Consider the following 15,973-nt stretch of genomic DNA (forward strand, 5'->3'; position numbering starts at 1 on the left):
TTTTTTTTAAATTTTATTTTATTTTATTTTTTCTAATAGGAAAGAGATAAATATACAAAAAATGCCAAGGTTAGCAGAGTATAGTTGAGGAAATAGCAGAGGGATTTCTCCCTGAACTTGTGACTTTGCTTGTGAGAAAAATAGCTTCTCTAAAGAAGTTGCATCAGCAAGAGAGAAGAAAGTTAAAAGTTACTGTTTGTGTTCTAGAGTGGTATCTCTTTCAGTATAGCTTTGCAAGGTAATGTGGTTTAAAGGAAAGCAGTAAATTTGGGATGTTTTGACTTTAATAAGGATTTTTACATCGTCTCCCATAGTGCCCTTATAACAACATTCGAGAAGTACGAGATACCTGAAACAACTATTAGACAGCTGTGTGAGTGGAAAGTGGGGATCAGGAAAGATTGTTAGAAACAAAAATTAACCACCTTTTCGTGTATATTTGCCCTAAGATTACTTGCATTAATTTTATCTGCTGGATAAAGGAGGAGCTTAGGGCAGCATGCTTGGATGAGAATGCCTCCGTGGCAAAGATCCATGCTTAGCACTTTCCTGTGGCAGTAAGGTTCATAGATAATGGCATACAACTTTAAAGAAGTACTTCCTTTTATTCTTCTGCACTTTAATGTGTGGCCCTGTAAGACAGGGAAATACAGTTGTGTAATAAATATTGTGACTGTTGGTAACAACACTTCTTTAACTTCACTTCTCTGGCTGCACCACTGTTCTTAGTTGTGCAGTATCCCACAGTGACACTCAGTGCGCACACTGCTTCAGATGCATGCTCTTCATTCATGTTGTAGGGCATACACAGTGGTACTGCAGAATTCTTCATCATCGAATTCTTATTATTTATGAAACATAATGCATAACTTCATTGCATTTTTGAGTAAATATGCATAGTGAGTAACATTTATCTGATGGGTCTCCGAATTTCTGATTTCCTTCCTTGCATTAATTTAGAAGCTTCTGAGGGAAAAGAATAGTTTGTGCTCTTATGCATGTAGGCTACTTAACATTTCTTCAATTTGAATTCTGTTTACTGAGTTGATGTTTTCTCTCTGCTGTTTAGGTCACTTTCACATTTCTCACTGCCTGCCTCACAAACTGACTTGCATAAATTACCTGAGCAAATGCTGTTAGTAAACTACTAATTATAACTACTCTTGATCAGACCATTAAGAACTAAGTAATGCGTGACTTCATACATGGAGCTGGACTAAATCTCAGACCAGGACTCATCTCACCTCAGTTCAGATGTTTAACTCACGTTGAGATGGTTAAGTTCTAAAGGTGAAAAATCATCTGAGGTGGTGAATTAACCCACCCCATAAATGATCAGTTCACCAGCTGTGTTCAGTGATTTTTACAGGTATTAGTAGTAATCACTACTTCACCGTATTTGGGATGAATTTAGTCTTTATTCCTTTCTGTGATGAAAATGATCTAGTCTTTTTGCTTTGCTTCCAAAATATTCCTTAATCCATTACAGCCTTTCACTTCACAGTTGTTTACCTTCGTATGCAGTTTATGGTGTGAAATTGTAACAGAGAGCATTTAGAAGATCAGTAATTATTGTCGTCTGATTGTGTTCACTGAAATGTTCAAGAAATTATGGATAAGGAAAAAGCTATTTTCCTTTGAGAAATCAGTAGTGATTGGACATCATTTTCTTACATAGTAGGAATGCCATGAACTCAGCAATTCTGTATTTAAGGCTCTTTACAGCTCTGATAGGTACAGTCTTGCCCTGATGATTCTAATGTATTCTGTGTTCTCCACTGTTGCTACTTTGTGGTACCTCACTATGCAGATAGAAGTCATTGTTATGGCTAGAAAAAGCACGTGGAGTAGAAACCTCCTAAATGTTTTGGACAAGAAAGGTGGATGCATGAAAAGGAAAATCATTTAAGTTCCAAACAGTGTAATTATCTTCCTTAGCAGCTCCCTTAGCCTGTGATTATCTGTTAGACTCCCCAGTTCTGCTGTAGGCTTCCTGTTTCTGATATGATTAAAGAATATTTTATTGTTTGTTTTTAATTCTTGTGATGTTTGTTCTTGGAAACCTACTTTTGCTCTTTGCAATTTCCTCTTACTTAATGCCTGCTGAAGTTTAAGTTCCTGTTTATTGGCTTCCCTGGGATCAGGTTTCCAAAATTTTAAAGATTTCTGTTTGGTGGAAAGAGACTCTTGAACCTTGCCATTCATCCTGTTCAGCTTAATCCTGCCTTCCCAGTTCCCCTTCTTACACATTATACAAGTCTTCAGAGGCAGTCCCAATTAAAGTAATGTCATTATCACCTTTGCAGTTACCATTCAGCAGTTTTAATTTTAGGATCTTTCTGACTGATTGCTTACTAAGTGTGTGAATTCCACTTCATTTCTTATTTTCTTACTGCAGAAATATGAACAAGATGGTAGGATGGAGAAACTTGTCAGATGAGAGATGGGGAGCACAGGAGCACTTATGTATTGCTCAATTATGTATTTGTGCTGTATGCATGAACTGGGAGTAGAGAGATGCATGCAGAATCCCAGTAACACTGAGCAGACTGATGTGTGCCAGGTTCTCCCAACTGGATGTTCGTCCCTGCCTTCCATTCACTGCTGATTCTGCGAGGTAATGGCAGAAGTTCTGACTGCAGGTTGGCTGTTCACTGTGTCCTACTAATGATAAACCTTTTTCTGAACATCTTGCCCAGTGCAGTGGTGGATGCCCAATCCCTGGAGACAAGCAAGGTTGGTCTGGATTGGGCTCTGAGCACCTGGTCGAGCTGTAGGTGTCTCTACTCACTGTAGGGGAGCTGGACTAGATGTATTGCTTTTCTTTCTGACACAGAGCAGTGCTTTTAACAGGCAGATAGCTTCATTTATAGGTGAACATTTATATTTTGAGCATTAAATCCATATTTGCCACATTAGAAACGGGAATCAATCTGAAGTTAATGAAATACATTGGGAATTCTTAATGTTCTTTTGTACCTCTTATTTAAGGTTCACTGAGACGATTTTTGAAGGCGCACTCTAAGATGTTCTTCTAAAAACAAAGGTGCAAAGGTTTATAATTGTGCATTGTCTGGAGCTGAATAGGAAAAGGAAGACAAGTATCAGGACTTCAACTTAGATGTAGAAGGGCAGACTTTTGCCAACTGTGCCACTTGTACCACAGGGTTAGATGACAAGTTTACAAGACCAGACTGAGGCCCCTCTGCCTGGCAGAATAGAGTGGGATAAGTATATTTTTGCATGATTTGCTGAATTGTTTATATGCTGTCACATGTGCAACCCTTTTGTCTTGCACTAGCTGCATTCAGCGTTTGATTGAAAAAATCAGAGCTCTGCAGGCATAGAACAGAATTGCATCTTCTTTGGCTGACTCAGAAGTGGGTAGTTCTTTCTAGGATCTTGTTTTTCACTCGAGAGCACTGTTTTTGTCTTCTGACATTTGCTCTTTGGAGCCATCACTCATCTCTGCAGTGGCATTCTGTTCCTTCAGCATTGCTGAAAGTTAGTCAGCTCATGTTTTGATCACCATCAAAGGCCTGTGTAATTGCCATTTCCCCTGTTATCACACATTTTGAGATTGTCTCATAACAATTTCAGGCCCAGTACTGTCATTAAGTATTTGCACACAAAACTTCATTGGTTCGTATTTAAAAAAGTCATGAGCATTGCTCTTTTCTCATTTTTTTCAGAAAATAAATCAGTAGTTTAGAATATTTTCAGTTAATCCAGGACCTGAAAATTGAAATACTTCAGTTATTTATCCTTTAGTAGTCCTCCATTGGTTTTCGTAAACTGTGTCTAGTTCTGTTTGGGTAAGTACCATTGATATTATTCAGAATTGCAAGTTTTGATGATATTTTATTTACCATTATTTTTATCATCTATCTTTTTTTTTTTTTGTATTGAATATTTGAATGGCTTTCATTTTGAAATGTCAGTGATTTAATAATGTAGTCATTAATAGTATCTTTTAACATGTGCTTTGTATTTAAAAGCCCACACTTAACAGATGATTTATCATACTTACATTTACCCACCTAAAGTGTGTAGTGACAGGTAGTCATCAAAGTTCCTTCTCTGGTCTGGAAAGAGCCATCACCACAGGCTGATTCAGAAGTCTGTGAGATAGGTGGATGGAGTCATGTTCCAAAGCTGTCTTTCCGTTTCTAGTAATCAAATAAGCAGTTGGGGTAATGTATTTTCTGTATGCTTTCTTGATGATTCAATTAAGTGAGATATATTCTGCCATTTCTGTTAGTGGGATTCTTTCCAGTGGGATTGTCAAGTTGAGGACTGCTCTAGTTGCCTTACTTTTTTGTAGGATTGGGCCCACATAGCTTTTTGTGAAAGACTTGCCATGTAATTGCTTTGTTGCATGTTTCTTTTTCTGCAGCCAACATCTTGTATATGGCCAGCCAAGAAATGATGAAGGTTGTGGAGAGAGACAGTACAACCATAAAGCAAAACTTAAAGAAGGTAACTTCCTAATTCTCAGAGTTTTCATGGGGAGCCCACATGCATGGAAAAAATGTTATATCCTATTACATAATTGCAAAACCAGAATTTCGTTAGGATTGATTCTGATTTTATGTTAAAACCTTTCCATTGGTTTGGAGAAACCATCAAAGGATTGCAGATCATTAAAGTGTCATTAACCTACGCATTTGTAGATGTAGTATTCACCACTACCAAGTCTAGTATGTCACAGCACTCCTTCCTCCTTCTGTCCTTGCTTGTATGGTATTCCTGGTGGAGGTACGCCTGTGTTCTGGCTAAGCCTGAGACATGCAGCAAGGCCAGTAGTTAATGTGGGTTCTGATCTGACAGGCAGACAGTCAGCCAGAACATAAGTTCAGACTGCTTGAGCAGATCCTCTGCTTTGCTGCTGGACAGATGAAATACAACATGCACCTCCTGCGTTGCAGATCTGCTCAGGTCATCTAGATCACTGTGACCAAGAGTAGAATCTGATCCATGACATTTTCAACTTGAGATCACTTAATATCAAGGGATTCTGCAGGTTTGATTTTCCCATGATATCAAAACTTACAAGAGAGGAGTCAGCAAAATATACACAGTTCAGCCATTCAACTGTATAAGGTGAGGATGGATGCTGCACTGCTTGGAGACTGAAGCTACTGCTGTAAACTAAATAGTTACAAGGACCTTTCCCCCGTGGTGAACTTTCTCAACTGTACAGATTAATCATTGAAACAGGTTCTGGTTCAGTTTTGGTCTACATCGATTAGCGTTCTCTCAGTCGATTCTCAGACATGTTTCTGGAGTTGACACAGGCCAGGAACTGTTCCTAATTTGAAGTTTTGATGTGGTCGCCCTGTTTTGTAGGCTGAGAGAATTTACTAGCCAGACCATTCCAGAAGGCTGATGAGCCAGAAAACTGCCACATTTAATAAAACACTATTGGTGTAGCTGCTGTGTGATTAGATAATCAATATAACATATATTACTCTATAGTGTTCCCTTCTTTCCCTTTTTTATACTGAGACTGACTTTATACTGAAAGAATGATTCCAGCTCTTTGTGCTGGCAGAGATCTTCCTTAGAGAATGTAATTCTCTAGAACAAAGGTCCAAGATTTCTATGAGATTACTTTGTGTCTTGTAAATAGATAAGGTACAAAGTTCACTTAATAAATTAATCTTTCTTTTTTTTGGCTGAGAACTGATGTACAGTTGACATCCCACTGCCTTCTCTGCAATTTGAAAAGTATGTTCAGATGGTTCCATTCTAATTTGTTTAAAAAGAAGTCAAAATAGCACACGTGACTAAGGAGCATGACACTGCACTAGGCATTCATATTGCTTCGCATTGTTGTTGCAAAGCATTTGAAATTCTCTTGCACCTGGGGAGAAAACTCAGTGAAGAAACTGAAGGGCTCATCTTACAGAACACAAGTACTCTCATTGTCTTAAATAAAATTTTCCATGGGTTGATCCAAAGCCTAATGATCTCAAAGGGAAACTGCTGGTTTTACTGACCGATTTGCATCTCTTGAGTGTTAGGGAGCAGCAAGGTCTGCCTGCTTGTTGAGAGGCTTTGTGAGTGGAGAGTGACCCTGAACCAAACGGGGTGGTCTCCCACAGAAGGGGAAGCAGAGTACAGTGATGGCAACAGAATCCATCAACTCTCCCAGGCAAAGCAGTACAATAAGAAAGAGAATCCAATCAGGAGCAAGAAGTGACAGCCACAGAGACGGGGCTATGACATGGGTCTGAAGCCTATCCAGGAGAGCTGACCAAAGACACTGGAACAGGTTGCTCAAAGAGGTGGTGGAAGCCCAGTCCCTGGAGACATTCTAGATCAGGCTGGATGTGGGTCTGAGCAACCTGATCGAGCTGTAGGTGTCCCTGATCAACGGCCTCTAAGAGACCCTTCCAGCTCAAATAATTCTATGATTCTTTTCGATGACAGGAGGCAAGCTATGAGGTGGGAGTCATCCAGCAACAAGCTGTGTACATTATAGGTCCAGTGTCAGTACAAGAAAGAGGCAGAGGCTAGCTCTTAGCAGAACTAGTAGCATGGGCAAAGGCTAAAGGCCCAGGGCAAAGGCTGAGAGCTCAGGTAAAGGCTGAAGGCCCAGGGATGGTGATGGAGGTGCATAATGATGGAGAGCCTGGACCCACAGCAGGGATTGTGGGTGAAGGTCCCAGAGGAGGCTGCTGAGGACCTAGTAGCACCCTCAGGGCCCTGAAAGAGTAAGACTCTGCATAGGATTAGTCAGGGTATGAAAGTGAAGAGTTTCCAGGGTCAGATCTTGAATGCTTGTGGAAATTATAATTACAAGCACATGCTTAGAGTTAAGCATAAAAGCTTGGCTGAATGAGGATGATAGAGCTAACAATTCACTGTAGCTCCAGTGAATCCAGAAGTTCTGCTCAGATGCTGCAGATTACCAAAATGCTTATTTCTTGTGCTGAATGAAGGCTGGTAGCCAGCAGTAAGAGTTTGCAGGTGTCTCTGCTTCATCTGTGCTGTTGTTGACTCTGTCAGTCTAAGCACAGCCTTGGCACACAGAAGCATTTTCAAACCTGTGTTAACTTTCCTTTATTGATTCTTCTGTGTCCTCATACTTTCAAAGTGGCAAACATATTCATGTAAACAGAACGCTGAAGCGAGCTTGCAAACAGCAGGCAAACCAAAGAGAAAGCAGGTCTAAAAGGGAAGCTAAATACTTCTCTTTTTTCATTCTTCTAGCAATTTTGGGGAATGTAAAAATTAAGGAAAATTTTTTGAGTTGGCATTATGTTAAATTTGAAGTGTATTGACAATAAAAATGGCCTTAACTTATGAAGGTTGGAAGTTTATAAAAACAGGAACTGTAGTCCAAGTTGCTATAGAACTGGCAAGCTGTCACTTCAAAAAAATTACACTGTTTAGTGGTCGCTGTGATCATGCTCTAAAAGCCAATCTTAACACCTGACTTTGCCAGCTGCTGTGGAATTGAAAAGTTATTTCTGGATCATATTTGCATTCTGTGATCTGAAGAAGAAAGAAGAAGAGACACTAAATTATTTCAGTCTTTCCATGTGTCTATGTTTGACTGTAATTATTGCTAGGTAGGAGCCGGGAGAAATATTCCCTTCAGATCCCTTCAGATTCTAACAGTGCTAATTGCTCAGATCTGTGTTGGAAGAATAGGAGCTGGCATATTTTTGGGAAAGTTAATTAAGGTATTTCACTTATAATCTAAAAACAGATGGTATGCACATTAAATAGCAATGGAATTGTATGAAGAGGGTTGAGACCTATCTTCTGACAAAATAATATACAGTAGAGCATTTAAAATACAGGCTCTAAAGTTACATCTGGATCAAGCAGTACATGAGGGTAGGCTTCTTCTTGCACCAGCACAGAGAGTTGCGAGTAATCACAAAATCCAAACAAATAGAGCAGGGGATGCTAACATACGATTTGCTAAGCTATGAGAACTAATTAGGTGATTATGTCTAAGCCAGCAGAGCTTCTTTCTTTCACTGTAATAACACCAGCTCTCTTTCCTAACAGAAACTGGAGGGAAAGATACTACTGTAGTAGAAGAAGGTTATTGTATTTCTTGCACAAAAGGAAGTTGGTGTAATTCAGCATTTCTAAAGAAACGAATCAGCATTGAGCGTCACTGAGGTCTTACATATAGAATAACAATTTTAAAAGAAAAAATGGTTATATTGGACATTCACTGGCGTCCTTGGGGCAATTATATATTTATAGAAGAACTCTCTACTTTTTAACTTTGCATTATGCCACATTGATTGTTTTATTTTAAGCCTCAGCTTTATTGTCTTTCATTGTGGCAGGTAAGCTGGTAATCCTGTTGTAATCAAAAAGGAATTGCATTAAAGGGTAGAACTAGGCTGCTTACAAAGGATGTTTTGTAAAAGAAAATCACCTTTTATTGTGTTTTTTTAAAACACCTTTTATTTAAACAACTTTTATTGTGATTATTGTGATTTTTTTTTTTTAACTCATTACACTGTGTAGAATACACATCAGTCCTACTTTGAAGTGTAGGATCCATTCCAAAGCTCACCGAAATCAATGCAGAAGCTCCAATAGACTTCAAGTCATGGATCTGTTAGGCAGTGATCTTCCTGTAGTGGATCATAATTTCTTAAGACCACAAGTCATCTCCTCCAGCAACTGGAAATGATTATTATTTTGATTAGCATATTAAATGAAAAAAATGTCTGTCTGCTTCTTCAGTTTAGTCTTGACAGTGATTTGGTGGAGCAGATACATTGACTGTATAAGGAAAAGGACAAGAAACATCTGAAGCTGTGTTACAAAGATGAAAAAATGCATTGTCTGAGAAGAATGATTTTTAATCATGGGAAAAAAAATATACTGGACATGTAGGGACACATTAATATTTTCTCTCACATTGAGGAAGTTTGTGTTGTGGGTGGCTTATAACTTAGCTTGTAGATGTTTAGGTGGGGAAGAAATTATCATTTGAAAAATAAAGGAATGAAGTGCATATTTACCATTTCCTGCATATTTCTGTGGTGAATTTAGAATTCAAAGTAATGCAAGTTTATATCTCATCAGCCATACCATAGAGAAAGTGTTGTCCAAGAGTATGAACTAAGCTGATACTGATACACAGATATCTGAAGTAAAAATAGCAAAAAATGAGATATTTTCTTTCCACAGAAATGTGAAGTGTTGCATTTTTCTTTTGGAAAACTGTATTAAGTAAAATTTAAAAACCTGAGCAACCAAGAACTATTTTGACGCCTGGAGCATTTGGTTTGATGTTGCCCAGTGTTTTTGTTCAGGTTTCAGTAGGCATCCATGGGAGTTTAGTAATTACTCCCAGTGAGAGAAGCACGATCTGAAGATAAGCGGTTAAAAGAATACTACAAATATTTTGCCTGCCCGCAGCTTCAGTGAGTTGCTTGCCTACATTTGTGAAAAACCTTCCAGACGCTTTTTTTGAATAGGTGCAAAGTGCTCTCCTGAGCCAAGAACACCTCTTTTTTTGGCTGGACTCACATCCTCTTTGGCCTGCACTCCCTGGAGGTACAGAGTTGAAGCTGAGGAAGTTACACAAGTGCTCGGGGATTTTGGTGCCTGTGTCATTTAGCCACAAAAAAAGCCTTCCCTTTGAAGCACCCAGAATGCCTGATCAGGGATCAACACTTTCTCTCCTCAATGGAAAAGGATCTCAAGAAGCTTAGTGGGCCACAGTGTAGTTTTCTGTGATATTTTTTGTGTAGCTGAACTCCTCTTAGCATCATTCTTGCTGTGTGGTATTCCAATAAAAAGGCAGTGACATGGACTTCCAGGATTCTGTAGTGTGATGGGATGGGCGTAAAGTGTGTGCTCCACAAAACTATCAAAGACAGCAATATTTCCACAGCCTTCTGAAGAGTACCTAAAAAGAAGTTACCATCTGACTGGTACGATCATTGAATCATAGAACTGCCTGAGTTGGAAGGGACTTTTAAAGGCCATCTGGTCCAACTCCTCTGCAATGAACAGGGACACCTACAGCTACATCAAGGTGCTCAGAGCTCCATCCAACCTGACCTTGAGTGTCTCCAGGGACAGATTATCCACCCCCTCTCTGGGCAACCTTAAACACCAAGGAGATACTTACCATCCCTCGCTGTGTCACAAAGTTCATTTCACAGAAGTGAACAAATTTGTCATTTGTGGCCCATTGCTGATCCTGTTGTTGCAAGAGAGATCTGACTGAGTCTCTAGAGATAAAGTTCCCAGAATGTAGGTAGCATCAGGCTTTATTACAGTAGATACGGTTGGAAGAATCTGGCCCAGCAGTAGTATTGCTCAAATAGTGGTTTCAGGTATGTTTGTTTTTATTTTCATAGCTATACAGCCTTGACTTCTGAGATATTCATGTTGCATCTAAATATATACCCTTGGAAGGTTTCTAAGTCTTTAAAAGTAACACAGTATAAAAAAGTTAATCAGCCTGGTTTGTCAGTAAGGCTCATGCATCCTTCTTAAAAGTACATTTTTACGTTGCATTGAGTTTGGCCTTTGTTGTCTGTAAAAAAGTGGAAATAGAATTGGCTTGCTTGATCTCTTGGGCCTACATGCAGAGCTGGCAGTAACATTGCTAACAGAAGTTATGGAGGTAGCCAAACAGAGGAACCCTTTCCATTTCCTCAGTTTACTGAATTTCCAGTTGGCACTGACAAAAGCATGAGAGGAAAGAGGCTATGCTCTGTCCATTTGATATAACACCATACATGACACGAGGAGATGATTAACATGTAGTTGTGCAAAGTAGCTGCTCCTCCTGGCTGTGTGTAATGCCTTGCATCTTAATTTCAATGAAAGCAAAATGTTTATCCACTATTGCAGTGAGGAAGATGGTTTTGTTTATTACTTATGTTAGTCTAGCAAAACTGGACATATTCCTTATGTTAAATAAAATCACCACCAATGCTGGAACTCCATTACACCTTTGCTACAGACCCTACAGGTTAGTGCGTAAAAATTGCATTATGTACCTCAGATTGTCAGCTTCCTCTTCTCAAAGTGCTCCACCAGAAGTTTGGCTTCACACGGTGCTTGGAAAGTTGATAAATCCCAGTTCTGGTTAAACAAGCCAAGAAGCAAGTTCCAAAGACCTTGCTGTCAAACCAACTGATCTCAACCATGGCAGGATCATGAGGGGAGAGAGTTGGTGTCTTGGGGAACAAGATCCCAAGACATTTAGGTCTTCCTAGGGCAATTGAATTCCTCCCAGAAACTGATCAATAAAGCCAAAGCACAACCGAAGCAAGTCCAGAAACAAAAGAAAACCAAAAACCCCAACATGTCCAAATCAGTGTGTCCCAGTGTCACTTAACACTACTCTTTTGGCAGGATAAAGTGGAGGCACTGTCATTAGTCTGGAGAAGCTACGTCATTTTTTAAAAATCTTGATTGAATCTACAGTTAATTCAGAACTAATACCTTTTAAACTAGTTTTAATCCAAGAGCAAATGAAACTATTACTTCAGAGAGATGTCACCAGGGAGAAGTTACTGCCTCATCGAGAATGCATGTGAGAGTGACACTGATAAGAATTACTGCCTCTGACACAAGGATTTCAGCAAGGACACTGGTCCAGTCTTGTTTGCCGTTGCACATGTGCCGTCAGTTCATATGCACAGAGATCAGTCCTTTGCTCTTTGCCATCAGCTGAAGTGGTGCCCGCTGAAGTAATAAGATCCTAATGCTGTTATAATGTCCGTGTACAACAGTGTTACCGAATTCCAGAGAGACAGAGAAAACTCAATTAATATTTTTTAGCTTTTTGGATTTCTTTTTCAGCATTGACCTATGATGGCCACAGAAGAGGCATAAAAAAATCTCTCTGTAATTTATACTTCTATGAACTGTCATGTGTACTAAAACAAGTGCCAATGGAGTCAACTGCAGGAAATCTTTATTATTTTCTTAGAAACTCTTTAAAATGTAAACATCCTGTTGATACCAATCTCAGATTCTTCTGATGTTTACTTAGCAGCTGCCGTCATTGTGCAGTGTCTGAATACACATACCATATTACATGGTACACAACTGGCAGAGCCGTATTCTGGCTCGTGTTTTATTTTACAGAAGCAAAGTCTGAAAATAGTTCTGAACAATTGAATTGTAAAACGACTTACAAGAGGTCTGCTGTTACTTCAAACTGTTTGAAATTGCCAACCTATCTAAAACACACTGTTGAAATCGCAAAGGTAACGCACATCCCCTTTACTCTGCCCCCATAGTCAGATCTGATGGCAGAAGAGTTAAAAAACACAAATATTGAAAACTTCAAGCACAGCTGAAAAATAGAACCTTCCATTTATTGTTTTGTAAATCTGATTATTTTTAAGCTAGTTGCATTATTTTGGGGACCTGACTCACCATTTCTGAATGCTTAGGTTGGCAACAGTATTTCATTGCTGGTTCAGTGGTTGTGCTGACTCAGGATGTCTTTACAGCCATGCACAGTCCACAGGAAAATATGTACTTTACAGATCCATGCAAATCATATACTGCACGCCAGTGTTTCCTATTGTTAATGAAGATTCCATGTGCCTCTGGTTACACATGGCTCATTAATTATGTCTGCCTATGTGCTGCGGTAGCAAAGCTACCGATGTTAAAATGAAGATGAGAACGTTTGAGTTCTGAATACTTTGGTATAAATATGTCTAAAACGAATATCCCGTAATATATTAGGAAAACAGGTAACATCCTAACGTCAATCCTGTGTCTGTGTGTGGTGTTGGCAAAGGCAAAGAACAGAGATTTTGTCATTCAGAGGGAAACCCAGCAGTGCCACAAATGATGATGAAGTACTGTCAGTTTTCATAGGCTCTTTACTCTATCACTGAAAATTTCCACTTTAAATACAATCCTACTGTTAGACCTTATAGAATAATCTATTCATAGGAAAGCATTTTGAAGACAATTCTGAATGCTGTTGGCATCTTCTAATTAAGAAACAGTTATGCTTAAGTTGTGGATTTGCAGACATACACACATCGGCACACAAAACACGCACGCCAACATCGGTGCAAAAAATAAGGGAGCAGAGGTTCTAGACCAATTTTAAAAAGTGGAGAATTCCATGGGAAAGAAGTGTTGGAATTGCAACTCAGGTGGGATGAAGAGATAAGACTATAGTTTGAACTTGCAGGGTGAGAAATTGAGACTAGAATGAGAACCAGAAGTAGTAAAAATTGGAAACGATATGGTAAGGAGGCTAAAACAATGAGATAGCAATGAGTAGACTGAGACCAGAAAGGTTGGATGGGAAAGACAGAAGTCACACATGGGAAGACTGGAAGACTGGACAAGGCCTGTAGCTAGTAAATATACTGGCCATTTTTGCTAAGTGGAACCTTAGTTTCTGAAGTCTTAAAGCTCCTGTTCACAGCAGGTACCTTGGGCGATGCCTTAAATCAGGAGCAGCACAATAAAGGAGAATTTAAGAACAAAATAGTAGGTTGTGAGATCCTGATGTAGGCATTTTAGAGGATTATTATTTTAACCAACAGTTGCCTGTTCCCATGGATTGAATGCTCATTAGTGAATGGAGCTCAAACTGGATCCTGATGAGCATCCTTTGACTTAGTTTCTCCTGAAAGAATAATGTTATGCACACTGGAAAATGAGCTCCTAAACGTTGAACACTGTACATTCAAATTAATGTATGTAATCTGACATTAATCTCTGTGGTCTTCATCAGCAGAATGGAGATAAAAATGGCCAGTAAGGCATTGCAGAAATAAATTAACAAATGTGAGCATGCAAAAACCGTCATGCTGCATGCTGGAGGAATGAACATAAGAAAATAAATTCTGCCTGTAAACCATGAAATATGCGGTAAATAAATACTGAGACCACACACAGAATTTATAAAGAAATATACTATCAAATAGCAGCTCATCAGCTGAATGTCATCCTGTCAGTGGATTGATTGAGTCAAGGATCCTTTGGATCATACAGTAAAAGATTAAACCATAATGCAAATATACTAGAGGCAAGCTAAGAATGCACATAAATCTTTTGTTTAAGCATTTCCAAATCTGTGAGTTCTCAAGGTTACAACCCTATCTGGAGAACAGCCCATTTCTCTGTTCACATAGACTAAGCCAAGTACTTTATCCACCTATGTAAGTGTAAATGACTTTTCATCTTTTTTTCTAAATAATCATGTGATGAGATTCTAGGAGTCCTCCATCAAAATGCCTGATGGTTTCGAGGAGAACTCCAATAAACTGGAATTGCTCCATGGCTTTTCTTGTCAGTTTCTTATTCTTTAATTTTGTATCTGCTGGTAACGGAGTCCAGAGTTGAACATGACTTGGTCAGATGTTTGGCTTACAGAAAATTTGAATGCAGCTGGCCATTTCACATTGGCTTTTCTGAAGAATTTTTGCCAATGTGACGTCCTGTGATTTATGAATAGTCACCTCTGAAAGCAAGATCAAAGTAGAATTTCTGCTAAAACAAGTGACATACCTTGTTTTCAGCAATTACTTAGTGACAAAACCAGTGATGTTTGCTGACAAGGGATGGTTTATGTTTTATGCACGTATACTTGGAAGCATAACTTGGGTTAGTGTCTATGTAACCGAGATATTCTATTTTGGATAGTCAGTAGTAATGTCTGAGATTTGGGCAGGCTTCAATAAGAGAAAAGCAAGACAAAAACTTGTAACATTTTGTGAAATGCAGTCTGGGCTCTTAGCCCACCTCTACCCCAGTGGGCCAGTAGGGTGCATTTGCTTCTATTTCACGTGGCTACAAAAATAATGGAACTGAAGATTTCTGTGATTAAAGGAAAATGTCTTGTCCTTTAATTTATGTTAGTGTTGCTCAATTATTCACTGAAGTACTGAAATGAAATGTGAAACAAATGAGTGTAGTGGGACTGCACCAAGCTGTGTGTGTGATGGGTTGAACAATCAACATCCTTCTGGTACCTGCAGTCAAGCGTTTTAGTATAAAGAATCCTCATCATTAATCTTGTTCTTGTATAGGTTTGAATGAGTAGGATGTTACTCACTCCTGGACAACCACTCTCCCTTGATTTACTTTATCGAAATCGAAAATACAGCGATAGCATACAAAGCTGAGGGGGAAAATGATGACTTGTTGTTAACCAAATTTATTGGAGTAAGTTCAAAACAAAATGGTATTTGATGGGATTATAGCTCCACATTCTTTCATGAAAGAAAATGGCTCATCAATCTGAAGGAACCTGTCTGTCCTTTACACAGTGCAGTATTTTAGAAAGATAAAATGCTCCAAGCAAAAAAGTCTTGCTTCTGAGAGTGACCCAGATGATCTCTAGAGGTCCTTTCCTATCCAGACCCTTCTATGGCTGTGATAGTTGCCATTACTGTGACGTGACTGAGTGGTTCACCTCTAGTTTTTGTCTAGCACTGACACTAAGAAAACTTGTTCCACCACCTAATTCCCTAATCAGGCAGATGTTTTGAGACCACATCTGACATGCCAATAAGAACGAGCTACACAGATGTGAAGGAACCTCTTGCTTTCCCTTTGTTCATACTCAGAAAGAAAGAAATAAACATGGTTAGTCCACTCAGCTGGGATATGGCCTCAATTTTCTTATATAACTAAGAAGTTAGAAGGCTATTATAGAAAACAAATAGCAAATAGCTAGTGAAAATACAATAGCATATCTGTGGAGAGGTGAAGGTGATGAACAAGAAGATACTTAGTCCATGGTAACAAGTTTCTCAGAACAGCCGGACCTTTGTCAGCAGATCTCTCTGTTTTTGGAAGCCCATTTAATTGACTCGACTGTAATTGTAGACTTGAAAATAAGCAAGAGTTACCAATCTGCTATTTCTCACTGTATGTGTTGGGTTGTGAAGTGTCACTTCTTTCCAAATAATTCACTGCTCTTTGCTTGGGTATTTGTTGCTTCATCAGCAACTTTAATTAATGGCTTGATATGCTTTGA

The 15,973-nt window shown here is 39.0% G+C and overlaps 1 protein-coding gene across 2 annotated transcripts in view; it reads left to right on the plus strand.

Annotated features, from left to right (window-relative positions):
* The window catches only part of LDAH (lipid droplet associated hydrolase), a 106,730-nt gene that overhangs the window by 87,491 nt on the left and 3,266 nt on the right, over positions 1–15,973 (plus strand). For both annotated transcript variants that reach the window (XM_042891683.1, XM_042891675.1), the window contains one exon: positions 4,397–4,479. In XM_042891683.1, the coding sequence (XP_042747617.1) occupies positions 4,397–4,479 (83 nt within the window). The remainder of the gene's footprint in view (positions 1–4,396; positions 4,480–15,973) is intronic.

This window comes from Lagopus leucura, unplaced genomic scaffold, assembly GCF_019238085.1.
Source record: "Lagopus leucura isolate 7727_CA_CO unplaced genomic scaffold, USGS_WTPT01 Super-Scaffold_73, whole genome shotgun sequence".
Classification (NCBI taxonomy): Eukaryota; Metazoa; Chordata; class Aves; order Galliformes; family Phasianidae; genus Lagopus; species Lagopus leucura.